This window comes from Zingiber officinale, chromosome 3A (genome assembly GCF_018446385.1).
Source record: "Zingiber officinale cultivar Zhangliang chromosome 3A, Zo_v1.1, whole genome shotgun sequence".
In the NCBI taxonomy this organism is placed as follows: Eukaryota; Viridiplantae; Streptophyta; class Magnoliopsida; order Zingiberales; family Zingiberaceae; genus Zingiber; species Zingiber officinale.
The window spans coordinates 127,725,328-127,748,053 of NC_055990.1; the positions used below are offsets into that span (position 1 = coordinate 127,725,328).

General features: G+C 37.2%; 1 protein-coding gene across 1 annotated transcript in view; it reads left to right on the forward strand.

Moving 5' to 3' along the window:
- The window catches only part of LOC122052412 (transport inhibitor response 1-like protein Os05g0150500), a 34,379-nt gene extending 24,399 nt beyond the window's left edge, over nucleotides 1–9,980 (forward strand). The window contains exons 2-3 of the mRNA XM_042613908.1: nucleotides 8,177–8,669; nucleotides 9,021–9,980. Of these exons, the coding sequence (XP_042469842.1) occupies nucleotides 8,177–8,669; nucleotides 9,021–9,797 (1,270 nt within the window). The 3' untranslated portion in view covers nucleotides 9,798–9,980. The remainder of the gene's footprint in view (nucleotides 1–8,176; nucleotides 8,670–9,020) is intronic.
- The last annotated feature ends 12,746 nt before the right edge of the window (nucleotides 9,981–22,726 follow it).

A 22,726-nucleotide genomic window follows, 5' to 3' on the forward strand; every position in this document is an offset into this window, starting at 1 on the left:
CTAATCTTGAGAATTGGAGGTGTGTGCAGTAGGTTTCTCCTTCGGAGGATGAAGAAGGAAAACCTCTCGAGAAGAAGAGGTGGACGAAGGAGCAAATCCACAAATCAACCATCAACGATGAGGTAATGAAAATCATTGAATTTTCTTTACCTAATGATGTTTTGTGAGGATAGGTGGGTATAACGATGCGAGGTTGTGGAATAACTTGGCAGCTCCGAGGAGAACTCCACTTGAGTCGTGAAGAGGGTCGAGTGAGCCAAGGAGCTCACTTCATGAAGGAATGATTTAGAAGTTGAGGGCCACTCGACATCTAAAGAAGAAGAGGAGGAGAGTTCTTCTTGAGTTCGGAGCAAGAAGAAGAAGCGTCTACCTCAGGAAGGGATGAAGAAGAGAGTTTTCCACCCTCAAACCTAGGTAACTCAAGCATTTTAATTTCTAGCAAATTACACATAATGTGCTTTGAGTGTGGGAGTATGGACATTACAAGAGTAAATGTCGAAGAGTAGAAAGACTCCACGGCGCCAAGGTCGAGGAAGGCGGAGTCCCAACGCAAGGGCAAGGAGCACGTGGTGTGCTTCCAATCCAAGCGAAGGGGACATTATACGATGTCCGAGGGGAGGCAATCTCACAAGGACAAGAGATCGAGCACATGTATAGGGGGAGCTAGGCGAACCCTAAGGTAATCTCTAAGGCACGTTCTTGCAATTCTAGTAGGATGCGTGCTAGTAGCCTTATTGCTATTGTCAAGAATGATAAGCATGTTAATTATAGAAATCGATACACATGCTTAGGTGCCAAACATGTGAGCCTAGATAAGGATAACACTAGGAAAGCCAACCCTAGAATTAGCCCATCTAAGGCTAAGGAAAACCTAGGTAGGAATCCAAAATCATCTAGACATATGCCTAGGAATACCTCAAAGAAAAATGATAAATTAAAGCTTGAGGTATTAGAGAAAGAAAATCAAGTCTTGAGGTCAAGACTTGACTCTCTAGAAAAGGCTCTTGAGGATTTGACTCTAGGGTCTAGGGGTCAAAAACCCAAGTCCAAGGACAAGAAAGGTTTGGGTCACAAACCTAAGTCCCAAATGGTCAAGCCCACTTACCACAATGTTCCATTCGATTATGGAACAAAACCTAGGGCTAGGAAGACCATTACCAAGGTTACAAGGGGAGTCACCCTATAGTTGACCTTGACGAGACCCAAACGACCAAGGCTTAAAGCCTAAGAGGGTCATTAGGAGGGTTGCTAGGAAGTCATCCCTAGTGAATATTTAGTGAACCCAATGAGCTCGAATAGGTATTGGGTTCTAGGAGCATCTTCTCTACCCATAAATGGGTTGAGAGTGTCAACTCCGATAAGAAGGGTAGTTAACCCAACTTTGAGGAAATTGACACTCGAGGAGCATTCAAGGTTTTGTGAACCTTTGAAAATGAAAAGGAATTACCGTTTACTCCTTGAAGAGTAAATTGTGCCATATTTGAAAAATATCGATTTTAATCTTATTTGGCACAATTTAAGAAAACCTAGAGAAATACCATAATTGGGATTTTGGTTTTCTCTTAGGGATATATGGGCAATCTAGGGTTAGATTTTAAGTTAGCTAAGGCTAAGGATACTTAGATAGGGAATTTAGGTATTTTATTTGTGCTAACTTGCCATGATTGGTTGCCATATGCCATGCCATGACATCATATTTATTTTATTATCATTTGAAATGTCATGATAATGCTTAGGTTATCTATATGTCATGTTTATTTAAGTTTTCAAACTTTATGTCATGACATCATTACATTGGCACATGTTTTTACTTATGATATCATGCCATGTCATCATCTCTTGCATTAATAATCAATGAAATTGATTTAAGGATGAAAAACACATTTTGATATTGAGATCAAATTTGTGTTTAGAAAATGCATGAGACCTTAGTCTAAGATACCTAAACCCATATCTCACATCAACATTGACTTGGATGTGTTTGATACACTTTAGATGTATGTGAGATATTAGGATCATGAGTTAGGATCAAGGTGCATAGTTTTTGTACCTAGATGAGCCTAATTCAAGAAATGGAGGATCATAGGGAAAGCTTGTGTACAAGTCATGTACATTTAGCCCTAAGATTATGGTCCTAAATTAAAAGGTTTAAAATCATTTTAAAATTGATTTGAAAAACCTTGATGAAGCTTTCCTAGTGATAGCATTCATCATTGAACATTGTGATACAAAGTTGAGTTAAACTTGAACTATTTCAAAGTTTTAGAACTTTGTATCAAGATTGAAAAATGGAAGTTATTTTCATAGAAAACTATTTTTCCATGATAGTATATGTTATGAGGAATGTATCCTCAAAATTTCACAATTTTTCGAATTTTCTGGAATTTTCTAGGAGTTTCTGAATTTCGGGAAGGAAATTTCAGAAATCTGCCTATTAGAGTCTGGATCGGTCTGGGGACCGATCCAGGTAAGTCCTGATCGGTCTGTGGACCGATCCAGTGAAGCATGGATCGGTCTGCAGACCGATCCAGTAAGAACCAGAGAGCTTGGTGCGATCTGGTGAAGGCCTGATTAGGGATCCTGATCGGTCAGGGGACCGATCAGCGCGTGCCACTTTTGATTTTCAACTGTTTTGTCGAAATTTCAGTTTGGAAATGGTGTTTTGGATTTCTAAAGGTTTGGAACTCTTGAAGACATTGTTGGTGCAATGGTCGGGGAGTTGACCTTTAGGGGAGTTTACCTAATTGTCGAGGGGAGTTGACTTTTAGGGAGTTTTACTCCTTAAGACTTTTGAGGATTAGTGATATGGGATTATCACTAAGTTGATTATTGAGTTTAGTATCGAGGAAATTAGAGTTTCGATGAAAGGAATGAGACTTTCATTAGGAAGAAACTCTTGACCTTGATACCCTCTTTTCTTTTGATGTGTGTTAAAAAGGGAGAGTGTTCATTGGAGAATTATTGGAGAACCCGAGTTAGGTTATCGGGTTAACCTAAGCTAGGGAAGAATGTTCGAGGAAGAACATTGAAATTCTTTTGATGTGTGTCAAAGGGAGAATTATTGGAGAACCCAAGTTGGGTTATCGGGTTAACCTAAGGGAGAATGTCAGGAGAATGTTCAAGAAAGAACATTGGACATTGGAAGATGATTGGAAAACCTAAGTTGGGTTATCGGGTTAACCTAACATGATTATGGGTTTTGTCGAACATCGGGGAGAGTTGTGCAACCTTAGGTCAAGGTTGACTGGTTGACTGACTCGAGTTGTATTTTGATGTTTGACTTAGGAAGATTGTCGGTGCAACCTTAGGTCGAGGTTGACCTAGTTGAGTTGCATGTTGATGTTTGACACTCGTAGAAGAGTTGTATTCTTGATATGGGACAAGAATAGATGTTTGGGAGATTGTTGGTGCGACCCTTGGGTCAAGGTTGACTGGTTGACCTGGTTGACCTGATTCGGGAAAAGTCCAAGTATGGGGACTTGGCATGGAAAAGTCAAGGAGCTTGGCACGCGAAAAGTCAAGTATGGAGACTTGGCACGGAAAAGTCCAAGTATGGAGACTTGTCTAGAAGTCCAGTATGGAGACTTGGCACGGAAAAGTCCTAACTGGGATGTTAGGCGGTTGGAAAGTCCCGGTGAGTGAAGCCGGCAAGGGGAAATCCGTGAGTGAATCCGGTGAAAATCCTAGTGAGTGAAGCTAGGTGAAGGTGAAAGTCACGGTGAGTGAAGCCGGGCATTGGAAAATCTGGTGAGTGAAGCCGGTGAAAATCCTAGTGAGTGAAGCTAGGTGAATGAAAATCCTAGGGATGTTAGGCGGTGAAAGTCCCAGTGAGTGAAGCCGGGCAATGGGAAATCCAGTGGGTGAGGCAGGAGAAAACCCTAGTGAGTGAAGCTAGGTGAAAGTCACGGTGAGTGAAGCCAGGCGAGGAAAATCCAGATGGATCGAGGGTGATCGGACATCCGGTGATGGAAGTCCAAGTAGGTCATGGGAGTGATCGGATACTTGGTGCGGAGAGAAAAGTCTAAGTGGGTAAAGGGATTGACCGGACACTTGGCGGGGAGTCCTAGCAGTCAAGGGTGACCGGATGCTAGGTCTGATGTACCAACAGTCAAGATTGACCGGATGTTGGTTTGGACTTGGTTTGGGCGAAAACCATGAGTGGATCGATCGGTGATCGATCCGGTGATCTGAAAATATTCTGATCGGTCGGTGGCCGATCGATAACATCGATAGCATCATGTGTGTTAACCGATCGATCGGTGACCGATCGAGTCGATCGAAGCGAGCGAGGCGAGAGGGGCTGATCGATGCGGGACCGATCAGTACCTCCTGATCGGTCCCGGACCGATCAGAGGTTCTGATCGGTCCATGGACCGATCGGGGAAACAGAGGATCGGTCATGGGACCGATCACGGAAGACTTGATCGGTCCATGACCGATCAGGGAAGAGCCACAACGGCTAGATTTCTTCTGTGTTTCTTCGTTTTCTTCACAGGTTATAAAAGGAGGGCTGCTGCTGCGAGCCTCACTCTCTCTTCTTCCTCCTTCTTCCTGTTCTTGGTGCTGCTAAGCTTGCTATTGAGCTTTGTTGAGCTGCTTTGAAGCTTCGCGTGAGCTTCCGGCTGGGTCACCTGCTGTTGTAGGCGCTTGGGAGCGGCTGCTTCTTCCAGTCGAAGAGAAGGCAAGAAAGTTTACATTTGTATTGTACTTTATTTCTTGTTTTCCTTGTACTCTTTTCTTGCTGTTGCAAGAAGTTTCTGTGGTGAGGTTTCTCCACCCAGAAGGAGAGTTTTTATTAGCCGGTTTTCCGGGGACTCATCCACCGACGGATTGATTGGGTTCGTCCACCTTACGGACACGCCGAGGAGTAGGAGCATCATCTCCGAACCTCGTACATCGCTGTGTTAAGGTTTGATATTCTTCCTTTCGTTTCTAGTTTATTTTTCCGCTGCGCTAACGAATTGTAGGAAGAAACGAGTGATTTGGGGCGGCTATTCACACCCCCCTCTCTAGCCGAGTACGTAGGATCCTAACACATGAGACTTGCCTTTTGATCTCTTGTACTGCTTCTTTAATCTGAGTTATTTCTAAGAGTAATTCCTTTACGTCCTTTTTTGTTAAAGGTTTCTGTAGCAACACTTCCTTCTGAAGTTGAAGAACAACTTCTGGATCTTCTTCTGCTCCTGAGAAATTTTTATAATTTCCAACTGATTTTGTTTTATTATATCAAGCAGAGATCTGTATTCAGATATCGAAACTTTGGAATGTAATAAAAGCCTGTCGTAGATTACTCCAATATTATTAGAAATACCCCTTAAAGATTCTTTGGTTTCAAGATCAAGATATTCTAGCTTCGTAGTTCTTGAGTTTTGGTACCAATTTTTAACAGATTGCTCAAATCTTTCAAACATATTTTACTAAATAAATTTCAAGAAATTCCTTACCCCTCAAGCTTACCATAAAATTCTTTTTCAGACCCATAATCGGGCTCCCTGCCCCTTTTATGATCCTACTGAGACCTTCTATGGCTCCATATGGGGTTTGGACGTAACTTGAATTTATCCAGAAAATAGTATGAAATATATGTGCTAATATGTTATTAATTAGACCATACCTCTTGAAGCTACTCCTACGTAGGTACGCTTACTCGTTTTTCATTCTCGCCTTTTACCTTTCGTCCTTTTACTGTTCTTCTGGGGAAAAAGTATCTGACTTGAGCGTTGGAGGGCCTGACCTTGGTTCTTGGTCTCTAACGCAGAGGCGGCTTGTCTGAGTGTGCGCAGAGCCCTCGCATCGTCATCGTCGTCATCACCCTCCGTCATCCGCCCGTGGGAACCTTTCCAGGAGGTACCAGGTCACCTAGGCGCTTCCACGACTTTCCGTCAACACCGGCGACAGCGCGGCCAGTCTCTGTCCGACTCAGCTTCCGGACGGGATCAAAGGATCAAGATCAAGTAGTCCTAAATGGTGATTTGAAGAGAATAGCCTAGTGGGATATACTACCCCTAGGAAGCGATTTCTATCAAGTATAGGTAAGTATGATCTCACTAACATATATGCCCTTACACAAGTATACAAGTATACTACATATGATATCAATAACCTGTAGGTAAAAGCCTACGTATATAATCATATTATAATATAAATGCATAAATAAAAGTTTATAACTAGACTATGGTCTGGTAATGTCATGCATATATATAACCAACCTAATCATGAATAACAATTGAGACAGACTATGTAGATATCCAATAGATCAAAATATAAGGACAAGCAATACAATATCAAACTCAAGAATCAATTTAGAGTAGAGTCAAGGTGAGTAAATCAGTACTACCAAATTTATAAAATAGATCATGTACTAAAGTTAAAGATCTAAAGAAATAAGTCCAGAAGAACCCGTCTTTATCTGTCGATCGTGCTAAACAATTTCACGTCGAGATGCTTGTCTTGAATCAACATCCTGCATCAACATATTTTATTTAGCTAATTTCATCTGAATTAAATAGCTAAATAAAATTCCCAAAACTAATTAAGGAAAATTCAATCTAACGATCAAGCTCGATTCATCTAATCTGTTTGATTGAGTCAGGTCTAATCCAACATTATCACTTCCTTAATTGATCACACATACCTATTTCATCTGATATCTCAATTAATTATCTAACTATTTCACAACTTCATTAGATTGGGTTTATACATGCATCACCTCTAAAACCCTCCCAAGCAATTTAGATTTAATCATAATTAAATATCACAATCCATCGCTAACTCATCTTTTAATTTCGTCAATTCAGAATGAACTCAATTTCTTATTAATCCCATAACCAAAAACTAAAATTAGATCTTGATTATTACCTAATCTACCTTGAGATGGTGGCTGTGATGGCCGGAGATGAAACAGAGAGGCTCTTCGAGAGGGACTCGAAGTTGCTACTGGACATGTAAAGAAGAAACAACTGGCTGGCTGAAATGCTCACCAACAGGGATGGCCGGAGTTACATCAATCTGTCAACCAACTTAGCACAAACGCCCCCAACAGAAAATGGGATTCAGATCTCTGCCAATCTAATACAAAGCATATCTTATCTATTTCTGTGCCGGCAGCTCCCTCTTGACGGAGACCAAACGGAAGACTGCTGACGAGATGGATGAAGAGGAAACCGACAGTTGTATCCTGGTATTAGAGCATAGAAGGGTGAGAGACCCGTCTGCTAGCGGCCCTTGGGTGTCCGTGGCCAGAAGTGGAAGACCAACGACCGATCAAAGCTTGGGTGACCGACATCGTCGCAAGTGCAGTGCTAGGGCACGACGATAGCGACACTTTGTTCTTCGACAAAGCTAATCATATCTGAGTTTGCCTGAATTGGAGACGGTAGAGGGGCGTGGGCGGAGCACCAACGGTGGCATCACTGCGCTGGCTGCTTCGACGGCGAGGGAGAATTGCGAGAAGGGAGGGCACAAATTGAAAATAGGGCTTGGTTTCCCCTCTTGGCCGATGACCAACTTGCGCAGCGGCGACTCAGAGAGGATGGAAAAGAGGCAGACAACGGCGACGATCGGGCGTCGTCCGTGGTGGTCAGCAGCGGCGAGATCGCGAGGGAGGGCGTTGTCTGGATCTAGAAGAAATCAAAGAGAGGAGTCGGCGGTCGCCGAATGGGAATAAAACTTAGGTTTTAATTTCTTATACGTAGGTTAAACAAAACAATTAAATCCAACTTAATTGGGTATTCTAAATAGGCTTTCTCTAAGCCCGATAGCTCTATCCCTTCAAAATATGTCATATGAGCTCCAATTAAATCTAAGAAAATTTCTAAAAATTTTCAAAAATTTCAATAAGATTATTTCTCCAATAATATTTATTATTTTATTATTATTTATCATCGTATCTAACAGTTTAGCTGTCGTCTCAATGTTAAAGTGTTTGTCAAAGTACTCCAGCCTAGCTGATTTAACAATTGGCAAGTGAAAAGAATTTTCCTAAGCTAATTTAGATATTTAATTTTATATTAAAAGATTACGTCTGCATGTGACCATTATCTTGAACATATTGGTAGTCAATTCTCTTAACATTGTTTAGCAAATGAAAACTCAATAGGATTTACTACTCCTTTTACTAACCAGTATCCTTTTTCTGCTTGGATTTATTATGGTGATTTTTTTTTCTCCGTAACAGGAATCTGAAGGCACTTGATCTGCATGAAAATGAAGTGGAGGAGAATTGTATAAACTGGATATCTCATTTTCCAGAATCCTTTACTTCCCTGGTTACTCTTAACATTTCATGCCTGGATGGTGAGATGAATGTATCTATTCTTGAGCGCCTTATTAGCAGATGTCCCAATCTCAAAACCCTTAGACTCAATCATGTCACTCCTCTAGAAAAACTTGTCGGCCTTCTACACGTGGCTCCACAGCTGGTAGACCTTGGAATTGGCATGCTCATAGGAGAAGGTCATCCAGGACTTTTCTCCAAGCTTGAATCTGCTTTTGCTCACTTAAAACATCTGAAGAACCTATCTGGTATATGGGAAGCTGGACCATTATACTTCCCAGCAATATATTCAATTTGTGAAGGTCTTACAGCACTGCACCTCTGTGATTCTGGCATACAAACACCGGAGCTCTCAAAAGTGGTTAGCCGGTGTAAAAATCTTCAACAGCTATGGGTATATCTTCATGGCCTCGTCTAATTAATATCGTTTTCTTCATTTGGAACAATTTCATCTTTTTGATATGCTATCCAGCTATTGCAGTGATAGGATCTTACTTTTACTTACATATGCATGGTTTTTTATTCCTTATTTATAGTTTGTCTTTTCTCAGTGTACATCTTTTCATACAATTCACAATTGGCAGACTCTTAAATCGTTATTGTTGGTTTTATTTTTTTCTGCAGGAATGAATTTTATTAGTAGTGTCACTACTCACCAAAAAGTCTATATGATGGTTTTATTTCCCTGATACTATGTTGTGCTTCTGTTTGTGTATGCATATTAACAAGGGACATACTTTGTCAGGCTATGGACTTAATCGAGGATGATGGGCTTATTGCTGTGGCATCATCTTGCAAACTCCTCCGAGAATTGCGAATATTTCCTTCTGATCCACATGGTTTGGCGCAACCTGTCTCTCTCACAGAATATGGCCTTATTGCTGTCTCTTCTGGTTGCGTTATGCTTGAGTCTATTCTCTATTTTTGCCGGCAAATGACTAATTCTGCCCTCCTTAGTATTGCTAATAATCGCCCCAATCTCACATGCTTCCGGCTCTGCATCATCGAGCCTTGCACCCCTGATTATATTACTCTAGAACCTCTAGATGCTGGCTTTGGGGCTATTGTTGAATCCTGCAAGGACCTCCGACGTCTCTCCATATCTGGTCTTCTTACTGATCATGTGTTCAAAACCATTGGGGCTTCAGCAAATCATCTTGAGATGCTCTCTGTTGCTTTTGCTGGTAATAGTGATGCAGGTCTTCATTACATTCTATCTGGTTGTAAGAAATTACGCAAGCTGGAAATTAGGGACTGCCCATTTGGGGATAAGGCACTGTTGGACAATGCAGATAAACTGGAGACAATGCGATCCCTTTGGATGTCATCATGCTCTGTGTCACTGGGGGCATGCAGATTATTAGCTAAGAAGATGCCACGGCTTAACGTGGAGGTTATTGATGAGAATGGAGGAGGGTCGTTGGAGTCATGGTCTGATGATTGCCTTGTGGAAAAACTTTACATTTACAGAACTATTACTGGCCCGAGAACTGATGCCCCACCTTTTGTTTTGACTGTTTAAGGTGAAATCAGGTATTAAGGAAGTGATATTATCTTTATCTTGTTTATCAACCTAATTGGCTTTCCAGTAGTCAAACTCATTTTTTTTAAATGATGGGAAAGCAGTCTGTTTATAGTATCAAGTGCAGCATGATTATGGTTTTAGATTTCAATCACTGAAAGTTATCATGAATTTTACTTTTGATTGTCACTTATCAATGAGTTGTGGGACTATATGAGTTATATATGGTTTAATATATTGAGGATAATATGTCACCACCAAATAGTGCACTCGCAACATCATGCAGAACAACTCTTTTAGCCCTGTATTTAACTCTCCTTTAGCAGTGGCAATTTGTTGTATTTATAAGAAATCTTGAAATTCCTAATAAAAAACAATCATGTCATGTGATCTCACTTTGGTGTAGATTATTATTGTTGCAGAACCTTAGAAAATGTTTTGCATTTACAACTTGACGAAATGATCTTGCAAGGTACATTTAGATCATCGATTTTAACAATGGACGTCATATGTATTCTTCCACTGAGAAAATGCGTTCATTTATTAGTCTTAATTGTCAAGAAAATGCTCAAGTTTGAATAAGTGATAGTTTATTTATTTAAATTTATATTCTCTTACTAACTAGTTCATGATATTTTTAGGTTGACCCAATCAGAATGATATTATTAGTTGATATTATGTTAAGCCTGTAAGGTTCAATGATGTTTTTATTATCGTACAAGTTCATTTTGAAATACTAAATCACGTCTAAAATTACATCTATTGTAATGAAATGCGGTGATTCATATACAAAATAGATTAAGATATTACATAGAATGCATCTACTACGGAAAACTTTGAATTCCTTTCTTGCATTGTTTAAGTTCATTGTTTAGGCTTATTAGTACTCACAAAGCAGTAACTTTTGTTACAGGCATTTGTCTCTTGTCGAAACATTTGATTCAATTTTGAAAATTATTTTGATTTCTTGCATTGTTTATATGATTATATGGAAATAGAAGTACGATTCTGTTCAATTTTTTTCGTCTGGAAAATAATTAAAATACTCCTTTTTCCGGAAACCATATTATTTGATATCTTTATAAATGTCGTTGTATAAAGGTTGTTTTTGACCATTTTATGCTCACGTTGTGGTTTTTTAATTTCCTGAGTTTATAATCCATGTAGTAGATTTGCCAAAACTACTACATGCTATTCTACATCAATCGACAAAAACATCAATTTGTTTATGTAACAGCTTTGCTCAAACTACTACATAAATCAAAACTTTACTAATTTAATAAATAAACACTCATATTTGTAGAAGATCAATGGATGTTGATCCACAAACTAGAGGGTGTGAATAACATTCTGACTTGCAAAAACAAACTTTGCTTTCTTTTGCACTTATGCCAGACTAAAAAATTTATCATCAATTGGTTCTACTTTATAATATAGAATTTATAAAATAACATGTTGCTGAGTTTGTAGAAGCAGCTGTCGGACAACACTTGTCATTTATCTTAGTGGCAAAAGGTTTTTCGATTCAAATAATCAGCCTCATTGTCATTTATAGAGAGATTTTAAATGATTTTTTGTTTTTTAAAGAGTGACCATTGTATGAAGAGGGTAGAAATCTGACAAGTATTTCGCTGTCAAGAATTCATCTCTAAATTTTTTTTATGACAACATTCTATGCAATGGCTATTTGTCCATCCCGTGAGGACTTTGGTCTCATTTATCTCGACCAAACAGAACAAGAATGTTGGCATGAATATCATGTGCAAGGTTATCAAAAAGCACAGTCGCTCCTAGGTAATGTTGTAATAATTAGATTTTTCAATTATACCTAAGGGATTTAAGCTTTGAATCTCACTTACATACCGTAAGAGATTTTTTTTTTCTAGTGAAAAATGAGCCTAAGAATATTAACTATTTAGATGAACCTCCATTAGTGCTTCTTGATTTATCTTAGTTGTCAGTAGGAAATTTCTTTGGAGCTGAATTAGTCGCTTCTAGAATTAGTTGGTTCGAAGAGTTGAATATCTGGATTATCAGAAAAAGGACACAGTTAATATCAACTATTTAATTTATACCAATTAATTTTGGGAGTGATTGGTCTGATTTCATAAAAAAATTTTATCGGTTATTAAGATAAATTATAAAGCGCTTTCAGCGGACAATCCATTAGTTTAGTATTGTTAGATCAATTTTTTATTAAAAAAAATTTTACTCGTTAATTTTCTAAAATTAATATTTCGGTCTATAGATGCCTAGGAACTGAATAGACTCATATGAGAGCTGAGGAGGAAGAGATCATGCATTTTAAATATGTCGTCTAGCAAATTTTCTTTCCATAACGATACTTAAAGTTTCTTTCCTGTGACTTTCAATGCAATTAAGGCCTCGTATGATAAATTTTAATACAGTCTGACTCCAGCTTAGGCGGCGTAGAATACATTTTAATATAGTCTAACTCCCTCTAATCTGTACATTGGCCGAAGTTTGGTGAAATGCCTTAATATTTTGAATTAAATTAAAATATGATTAAATCATTATTTAATGATCAAATTATAACTTTATTATTAATTTAGTCGTTAAACCATAATTTTCTTACAATACACACTTATAAATCAATCTCTAAAATATTTTATCTTTATTAAAATTCAACCTCATCTTAGTATTTATTCTTCTAAATGCTTTACTAGTCCACACTAGTGAAAGTCCAACTTTTATACACCTTAGCACTATTTTTGAAAAACAGATGACTAAAATTTGTAGAGACTAAATCTAAGCATTCCCTTCTTTCACCGTCTGGAAAAACAATTACAAAATAAACAAAATGAAAGTGACAAGAAATTTACTATTTGGTAAATCGGACCAATAGAACCAATAGAAAAGTAGTTCAAATATGGATCTCTAAGTCTAATTTAATTAATCAAATTGGATTTGATCAATATTAAATTTTCAAGGATCAAATCTACTCTCTTGATAGACCTTATTGAAGTTATGATCCAGGGCTTCATTATTCGATAGATTTACTTGATACTTGATTTACTATTTTCTTTATTTTTGCATAGATTAGGACGGATAAATAAGGATTTAGGCTTGATTGATACTTGACTAGTTAGATCTAGGATTTTCAGAAAAAAAAAATTAATATTCATTTTCCTTAAAAGACTTTGTTCAGAAGTTATTGTTTCTCCAATACCTAAGAAGGTCTCATGCCTCGCCATATCCTAGAAATTGATTATTGAAATAGATTCTTAATCGACTAACTGTTAAACTTAAATCTAATTCAAATATAAATCAATCCATGGAATTTAATTTAAATTGATGAAAATTAATTTAGAAAATCTAAAACGGATGAGATTGATTTAAGTTAAAAAATGAGAATTAATCTAACCTAATTCAAACTAAACCTAATCAAACTTAAACATAAATCAAACCAATCAAATTTAAAATTAATTTCAAAACTTAATTTCAAAATTTAATTAATTTTAAAACTTAATTTTAAATTTTAATTAATTTCAAATTTTAATTTTAAATTTTAATTAATTTAAAAACTTAATTATTTTCAAAAATCTTAATTAATTTTAAATTTTAAATTAATCTCAAAATCTTCATTTTCAAATCTTAATTAATTTCAAAATCCTAATTAATTTCAAAATTTTAATTAATTTCAAAATATTCATTTTCAAATCTTAATTAATTTCAAAATATTAATTAATATTAAATTTTTAATTAATTTAAAAATCTTAATTAATTTCAAAATGAGACAATCAAGTGAGAGGAAGGAGGGGCGGCGACTCGGACAGGTCGAGAAGGAGGCAGACGATAGCGACGATCGGGGCGTCCACCGTGGTGGTCGGCAGCGACGAGATCGCGAGGGAGAGGGGTGAAGAGGGAATCGGGAGGAGAGGAAGAGAAACCTAGGTTTAAATTTTATACCTTAGGTTAATTAATTAAACTTAAGATTAAATCAATTAAAAGCTAAGTTAATTCCTGGATCAAACTCTCACTTAATTGATTCTCTAAACAGGTTTTCTCTAAGCTTAATAAATCCATCCTATTAAAATATATCATACAGACTCCATTTAAATCCCGAAATTTTTTTAAAAATTTCTGAAAAATCTAATAAGTTTACTACTCCAATAACACTTATGATTGAATTTGCCGTATCTTATATTCTCCCCCGTTAATAAAAATTTGGTCTCCAAATTTACTGTTCAATTTAAGTATCCTCATCTAAAGGGTAACAACAAAGCAACATATTCATATACCACTCCATCCAAGTATCATATACAAATCTCCAACCGTGAGGGATTAAAGTTCCCTTATAAAACTACAGGATGATCCATTTCTAAATAGATAGTGGTGGCTCTATAGGTTATGAGCCCGCCCTGTTTCCGTTATTCCCACACTGTTGTCTAGCCCATTGAGGGTAAGATCTACTAGTCATAAATGGTCCTCACAACTACCCCTGATATCGATATCACATACTATCAACAAATCCTCCAACAACTAAATAGTGCGCTCAGACTGTTCATCTGTCTAATGGTAGAAAATTGTACTAAAATAGAACTCTATACTCATGGTATGCTATAAAATCTGCCAAAAACTGTAATATGAATCACGGATCTCCATACGATATAATACTCAGAGATATAACATGAGGTGTCATAATCTCTCTATTGTATAACCCTGTTAATTGATCTAAAGAATCCGTCCTACTGATCGATAGAAAGGAAACAAATTAATCAATCAATCAATGATTATCCAAATCTCATCATATCCTCCGTGTCCTGGGTAATCCCACAACAAAATCTATCGTCATTTGCTCCCAATTCCACTCTAGTATCTGAATCTACTGGAACAATCTTTCTAGTCACTAATGTTCAGCCTCCACTTGCTGACATACTAGAAATCGAGCTACAAAATCTGCGATGTCTTTCCTCATATCATTCCACTAATAGGAACGCTTTAACTCTCTGTACATTGGGTACCACCCGGAGGTATCACAAATCTAGAACGGTGTGCTGTCTGGAGTAACTCCTCTTGGACCGGATGTGACTTAGGAACACACATAATCTCCCATGTAATGAATCTTGTATAAATGATGTCACCATATTTTCAACATGAAAACAGTAACTACAAACTCCAAAATCATGAGTCAAATAATTCTTCTCATGATCTTTCAACTATCGAGAAGAATATGGAACTACTCAACCATGTTGCTACAGAACTGTACCTAACTCATAGTACAATACATCTATTTAGAGTACAAATTCGTCTATACTAGAAGGTGAATCTAAGACGAATGCAACAATTAGTTTTCGTTTCAGCTCCTAAAATTAATCTTGCAAGTCTTTGTCCAAACTTTTCCTAAACAGTCCAGTTAATGACATAACAACGCTGGAGAAACCCTCAACTAATCTCCGGTAATATCCAGCTAAACTAATGAAGCTACAAACTTCCTATACTATTTTCGGCTGCTCCCGATTTGTAATAGCCTCTATTTTTCTGTGGGTCAACTGATATACCTCTGCTACAGACAATAGGTCCCTAAAAATCCCATAGAAGACAATCAAAATGTGAACTACTGAACTTTACGTAGAGATGTTCTCATCGAAGCATCTCCAAACCTATGTGAAGATGGTGTTTGTAATCCCCCTCAGATCGAGAATATATATCACCATATTGTCAATAAAGACAATGCCAACCGATCCAAATTCCCTAGAAATATCATATTCATCGAGTCCATGAAAACATCAAAGACACTGGTAAACCTAAATGGCAATACCAAACACTCATAATATCCGTACATCAGGCACACTCAACTGTAAAATCACTAATAATGAGTCTATAATATGATTATCAATTACAAATCATCAAATCTATAAATATCACACATGACACTCCCTATGTCATCATCAACAATAAACACTAAATAATAGATCATCAAATCAAATATCTACCAATAGATAATCCAAAAGACAACATATCACCACATCTGATCTTACAATATCCACCAACCTTAATTATCCTTAACATCAATCAAATCTAATAGCTTCCTGCACCATGATAGAGAAAAAGGAAGGCATCCAACCTTCAACACCCACTTCCTACAAATATCAAGATATTTACCTTGGTTCAACATTGCATGTCTATGTTGTACCACTATAGGGAATATATATAGTGGAGAAGTTTATTATCATATAATTTTTAGTGAGACGAGTCAGCCATGTGCTCACAAATCTAACTTCCCAATTAACATCATGATGTACTATCAAAATGTAAAAATATATCATCATCCCATCAAAAGTATATGACTACAAAAGTCCAAGGGATATCTCTTGACTTTTTGATCGATAATCATCAACTCTCCAAATGGTAGAGATACGGTTAATCCCTGAGATATGAGTATAAAAACTCTACTAATCTTATCCAAAAAATTTCTAAAGAGGATGTCAAATCTTATCCTTTCAAATACTCAAATATCCATAGTAAAGGAATGACAATCCAAAATCCAAAGGGTCACTCAACCTCCTGACTGAGAGTCTATCCATCGAGAGGATATCTCCACAACTCTCATAATCTTGTTTGTAAATGTCCCTCGACAAATATCGATAAAAGATCAAACCCTCTGATCTGAGATATAGACTTCAAGACCTTAAGTAAATAGTCATGTGGGCAAGGTCTTAAGCAACTTGATAAAGACAATGTTAGTTGAGTCGCCTAACCATTGTCTTGTAAACATCCATACTACGATTGCTCCACCTGAGGTTCAGTAACCTCTAGTGACAAGACATGCATACAAGGATAGAGGAGCATTATAACTAAATAGCTAGTGGAAATATCTGTCAATCGACGTTGTACCCCTCGAAGATCATCATCTGATATTTCCACTCAGTAACAGTGGAATTTTATAGGTGTTAATCAACTAACACCACCTCTTCCACATTATTACTGGTCGTATAACTCTAGATATCATCAAAGTTATCTAATCATATTTGATCAGTCTATGTGTTAGGATCTCCCATAGAACAACGTTAGGCGAGTCGACTGACCATCGCCTTATAAATCATCATGTCACTAAAGGAGATAAAGAAATACTCTCTCTCCAAACACCTTAGGGCGCGTTTGGTTCAAGATTATCGCTGATAATCTTGGTAGGTTATCAATAAAAATCTTGTTTGGTTTAGGTAATGAGTGATTCTTGGTAATGAGTGATTCCCGCCACGTCAGTAATTTGGGAATACAACCAGAAATCAGAAAACCTTGAAAGCCTAAGGTTTTCTATGTTTCCGGGGTTATCATATTTTTTTTCCAAAATTACCCACCCAGACCAGCAACTTGCCCTTTCCTCTCCTCGCCTGGCACTCACGGCCTTCGCTTCCTCTTAACTCTCCCTTTCCTCCTTCGTTCCTTTCTTCTACAGATTAAACACGCCACCTTTCGATGGAGTCAACAACCTTGGTTTTTTGTTGTCAACGCCAACATGCTGAGCACCTTCTTCAGATTAACTCTCCCTTTCCTCCTTCTGCAGATTAACTCTCCCTTTCCTCCTTCGTTCCTCTTTGCCCTTCTTCTTCGGCATGTTCCACCTTCCACCCACAACCCTCGACATCACCAACAATGACAGATTCAGATCTAACGACAGGTTCCTATCGGAGCTAGCCACGAAGGAGGAGGATGCTGCCTTTGCGACACCAATCGTGGTCGTGTTTCCATTTATCATGCCTCAAATCATATTATAATGTGATTTTTATTTTTTAAATTTTAAATTAATTGATTAATCAATTCCTAATTTAATAGAATAATTTAAATATTTTTTTTCAACGCTAATATTATTAAGGATAATATAGTAAATATAAAATTAGGTTATATCATTAACTAGATTGAACCAAACAACACTAAGGTTATATTTTATTCCCTATAACCTTGGTTTTGTGATTACTAAGTAATCATATAACCAAGATTATACACGATGACTTGAACCAAACACGCCCTTAAAGTAATCACCAAGTGATACCTCGATCTCAAAAATCACCTTCTGCATCTTCCTTCACGCGGTGCCTAGCCACACAAAGGATAAGTAACTAACTTCAATTTTCTCGCACCAGTACAAATCATATATCTGAATATACTCTTCAATTCATACACCCTATAACGGTTGTATCTCATAAGTGTTAAGTAACTAGCCATACACTTTTCCACATCAGTAGGGGTCACCTATCCGAATATACCTTCTAGGTTATCCAACCAAACACCTACAGTCCATGGTCAAAGTTCTCATGGAATAAGATACATCGATCCTCTATAGACTGATCGAGTTGATAATAGCATACATCCAATTTAATCCTTACTATGTTTGTACAAGTCATGTACTCAAACGTACCTTCTAGGTAACCAAGCACAAGTAACCCAAGGGTCAAAATCTCTAGAAAATATAGTAAGTCGGTCCCCTACTGATCGAACCAACAAAAGTAAGTTGATCCTCTACTAACTAAACCAACAAGAGTAAATCAATCCTCTACTGACCAAATCAACTAGGTTAAATCGGTAATCTACCAACCGAACCAACAAGAGTAAATCGATCAAGAATGAATCAGTACTCTACTGACTCAATACGAGTAAATTGATACTCTACTGGCTGAGCCAACACGAGTATACAGGTACTATCCACTACCTAGATAATAATGGCCGAGGTGGTATGTGACTCAAACTCTCAACCAACTAATAGTATGAGAAATTAGTAATACCGGTGGTATGGTATAAGGAATCCTTTGAGACTGTAATCCCTGATCTCCAATAGGATTAGGTAGACCTAAACAATAACTGACCCACACATGTTATACACACTACAAATAATTGAACAAGTAACAACAGAAGTGTATGATAACAGTATACAAGCATACCTCCTATAGCTTGGAGATGTCCTATAGTTGTCTGGTCCTAAAACATCAAAAAGTCACATCGAGAAAACAAAACATGAAATCCAAAACGTAGGAAATAAATCTCATAACCTTGTAGCTCTGATACCAATAAATTCTCACACCCCAAAGGATTCTCTGCCCGATAAACAGACAACATCTCCCCTGTAACAGTGACAAATGGAACATGAATACAATGCACAGGGTTACTTACAAGCTCTAATCAATAGCCCATATGGCTGGAACATACACAACCATGCAGTTATATACACAACCCACTCGGCTGGAACAAAATGATCACAACCATACAGTTATATAATAAACAACTCACACGGTTGTACTAAAAACATAGTGAAAAAAAGGAAAGCTCATAAACCAAAACGACACACTACTAGCCGACTAGGTTTTACACCATAACCATTAGAAACATTAAAAGTAGTCACAATGATACAATGTCAAGTATATAAAAACCAAAGAAATGCAATAAAAGCATAAAGAAAAGCAAAGACCGTTCTCCGATATGACGTGGGACAAGCAGACAGGATACTCCAAGCTACTTTATAATCACTATCTGCTATCTGAGGAAAAAGAGAATACACAAATACGGTGGTGAGTGCAAGTCACTCAACATATAATAGATAAGATAGTGCATGGTCTATATAAAATATGGAGATCAAAGTATATAATCTCAGTAGGGAAATAAGAACATGATCATATACGACATAATCAATGCGCATAACCATAACTGACATAATAAATGAACATAACCATAACTAACATACGAATACACATACCAAATCTGGAACCAACACATACGGTATAGTGATCAATAAAGTCACTAGGGATCAACAACAGATCTGCTCGTAATACCTGAGCAATATAGACAATAGTATATATATGTACGATAATGAATATGTATGAAGCATGACAACCATATGCAACAATTATATCTCAATCAAATGCAGCATATCATAATTACATGTAGCTAATATCTATTAGATATATGTGCAAATATATTTCCAAGAGATGCACCGCACATCATATGCATATACATGTATACGCCACTCCTACACACCACTCACAACCGCCACTACATCTAAGTGACCTAACGGGCAGGGTTGTGACAACTGCTCGCTTCTCCAAGCTACCACTACATCAATGTGGCTGAGACGGGCAGGATGCAAAGTAACTATCTAGCTACATAACAACGAGAGTCACTATCTGCATGACTCGATGCCACCACTACACAGAGTGGTCGAGCAGGCACGACAGGATAAGCTCCACTCCATACCACCACTCCTCCCCTGAGTGGTCGAATGGTCAGCTAGAAATGACTGACAACTAGCTCATACCATAAAAGAGCAATGGTCAGTGCAATGATGAGCATGATATGAATAATCATGATATAGAGTCCGTCATTATCAATGCAACGACTTCATCATCATAAGTACCTCCAAATCCATCTAACACCTATATATAGGTATGGATAGATCCAACTAGTGTATACTAAATAACAAATACAATAAGTAGCAATACCAGACACGTACATACCATACACACATACAACCTACAACTTAGGTATAATCAACAAGATATCTCTAACATCACAATAGATACATATGATTATCCACATAGGTATTATCGATATAATTTATTCAATAGTACTACCAGACACGTATGCACTCAACCACATAGATATAATCAACAAGAAACCTCCAATAACCACACTAGATACATGTACACAGAACATAGATACAATTAACATGATTCTTCTAGTAGTACACATCATACACGCACGTACTCAACTACATGTAAATGCACGTTCAACATGATAACACCTATAACACATACCAAACATGTGTACGTTCAACATCATATGCATAATCATCATGCTAACTCAGTCAACAAGACATACCCTACAATACATACTCTATATGTGTATACACAACAGAGTATAATTTTTCAAAGCTAAGACTGTATATAAAATAATTAGATCATCTCAAAGGTCAAGTACAAGTATCAAGCAGGATAATAATACAAATAGATTTAAGATAAAGCAACATAATCCATCAAATAATAACTATACACTAAGTTCAAAGAACTATATAGATGCCAAGAAAGAAATATCCGCCTTTAACTATAGATCGTGTTGGGTTGTCTCCACTTTGGAATACTTGTCTCATATCAGTGACCTGCAATAAATCATATGATTACAACAAAATCCCCTCTTATATCAAATATCTACCTAAATTCAAATCCAATCAGGAAACCCTAATTGACTCCACCCAATCCATCCACTTCCTAAAGGTTAATCAACCTATTTTAACAATCTGATTCCAATGACATCATCAAACTAATGCTTCAATCTATCATGTAAGCGGATCTACAAAGTTGTCCGAGATTAACCGATTTCAATTATCCCCATTCCACAATCAACCATTATTTTACTCAATCAACTCCATATAAAAATTGATACACAAGCATACATACCCCAATACTGATTGCTCCCCTATCAATTCACTATCATGAAAGCTTGCCATCAGAAATTGGTGGTCGAAGCAAGATAAAACTAATGATCTCCCAATCAAGCATCCTAAATTACAATCAACACATCCACATCCAAGTATCAACCAAAACACTGATCAAATAACTTCCTAAACAAGAGATTTTACCCATGTATGTGCCAACAAATTCAATTCCTGTAGAGACCAACTTCTAGCAGCTAGGCAGCAGGTTATGCCATCAAGGTTGAAGGCAACATCGATGAGCAAAAGGAGTCGACGATCTACTCAGGATGGAATGGATGATGTAGAAGGCGCTCTGATGGTGGCACATGTCGGGGCCACGACTGGCGGTGGTTGTTGCTGTGGTGCTGAGCCAAGGTAGAGACGAGCAATGACGACATTAGGGCACTGACTCGAAGAAGCTCGGGAGAAGAAAAGAAAGGATCAACATTGGTTGATAACTGAGGTGTTAGCGGTTGGAAATTGGGAGCAGAAAGGGTCTCACGGCAATAGGGAGAAAGGAAGAGAGTGATGGAGGGGCTCTGCGACTCTCCCAATGGCCCATGGCGTCGCCTCCAGCAATGGCTGTGGCTGCTGCATCTCGGAATCAGACGGCGACTAGAAAGGGGTAGCGACATCAATTCCTCCCTTCTGGCGACTATGACATCAGGCGGTGGGTAGCGTCGTCTGCGACAATCAAGTGAGAGGAAGGAGGGGCGGCGACTCGAACAGGTCGAGGAGCCAGATGACAACGTCGATCGAGGTGTCGGCCATGGTGGTTGACAGCGACGAGATCGCGAGGGAGAGGGAGGGGTGAAGAGGGAATCGGGAGGAAAGGAAGAGAAACCTAGGTTTATAATTTTATACCTTAGGTTAATTAAACTTAAGATTAAATCAATTAAAAGTTAATTTAATTCCTCAATCAACTCCCATTTAATTGATTTTCTAAATAGACTTTCTCTAAGTTCAATAAATCTATCCCCTTAAAACATATCATACGGACTCCATTTAAATCTCAAAAAAATTCTGAAAAATCTAATAAAGTTATTACTCCAATAACACTTATTATTGAATTTGTCGTATCTTACATTAACAGTTTTCAAAATTCAAATATAATCATTGAAACTTAAATGTTTCTCAAAATTTAAATTCAATTATTTTTTTTCAAATGTTAAATCGAATTATTTTTTAAAACTTAATTAATGTTTTTAATTAATTTCTCAACCTAATTATTTTTTAAAATTTAATAAACTTAAGATTAAAATCAACTTAAAAGTTAAGATTAACTTAATTCCATCTTATACAAACTCATAAGTTTAACATTTTTTATAACATAAAATGAGTGAGATGGAAAATCAGGAAAGTAAGTGATTATTTTAAAACTTATTTTTGCATGCTTGGACTCTATGGATGATAATTATGCCATTAATTTTACCTAATTTTAAAGTTAACTGTCCTCTCAAACTTAAAGCACTTATTTTAAAAAATATATTTTTTTAAGACATAAATC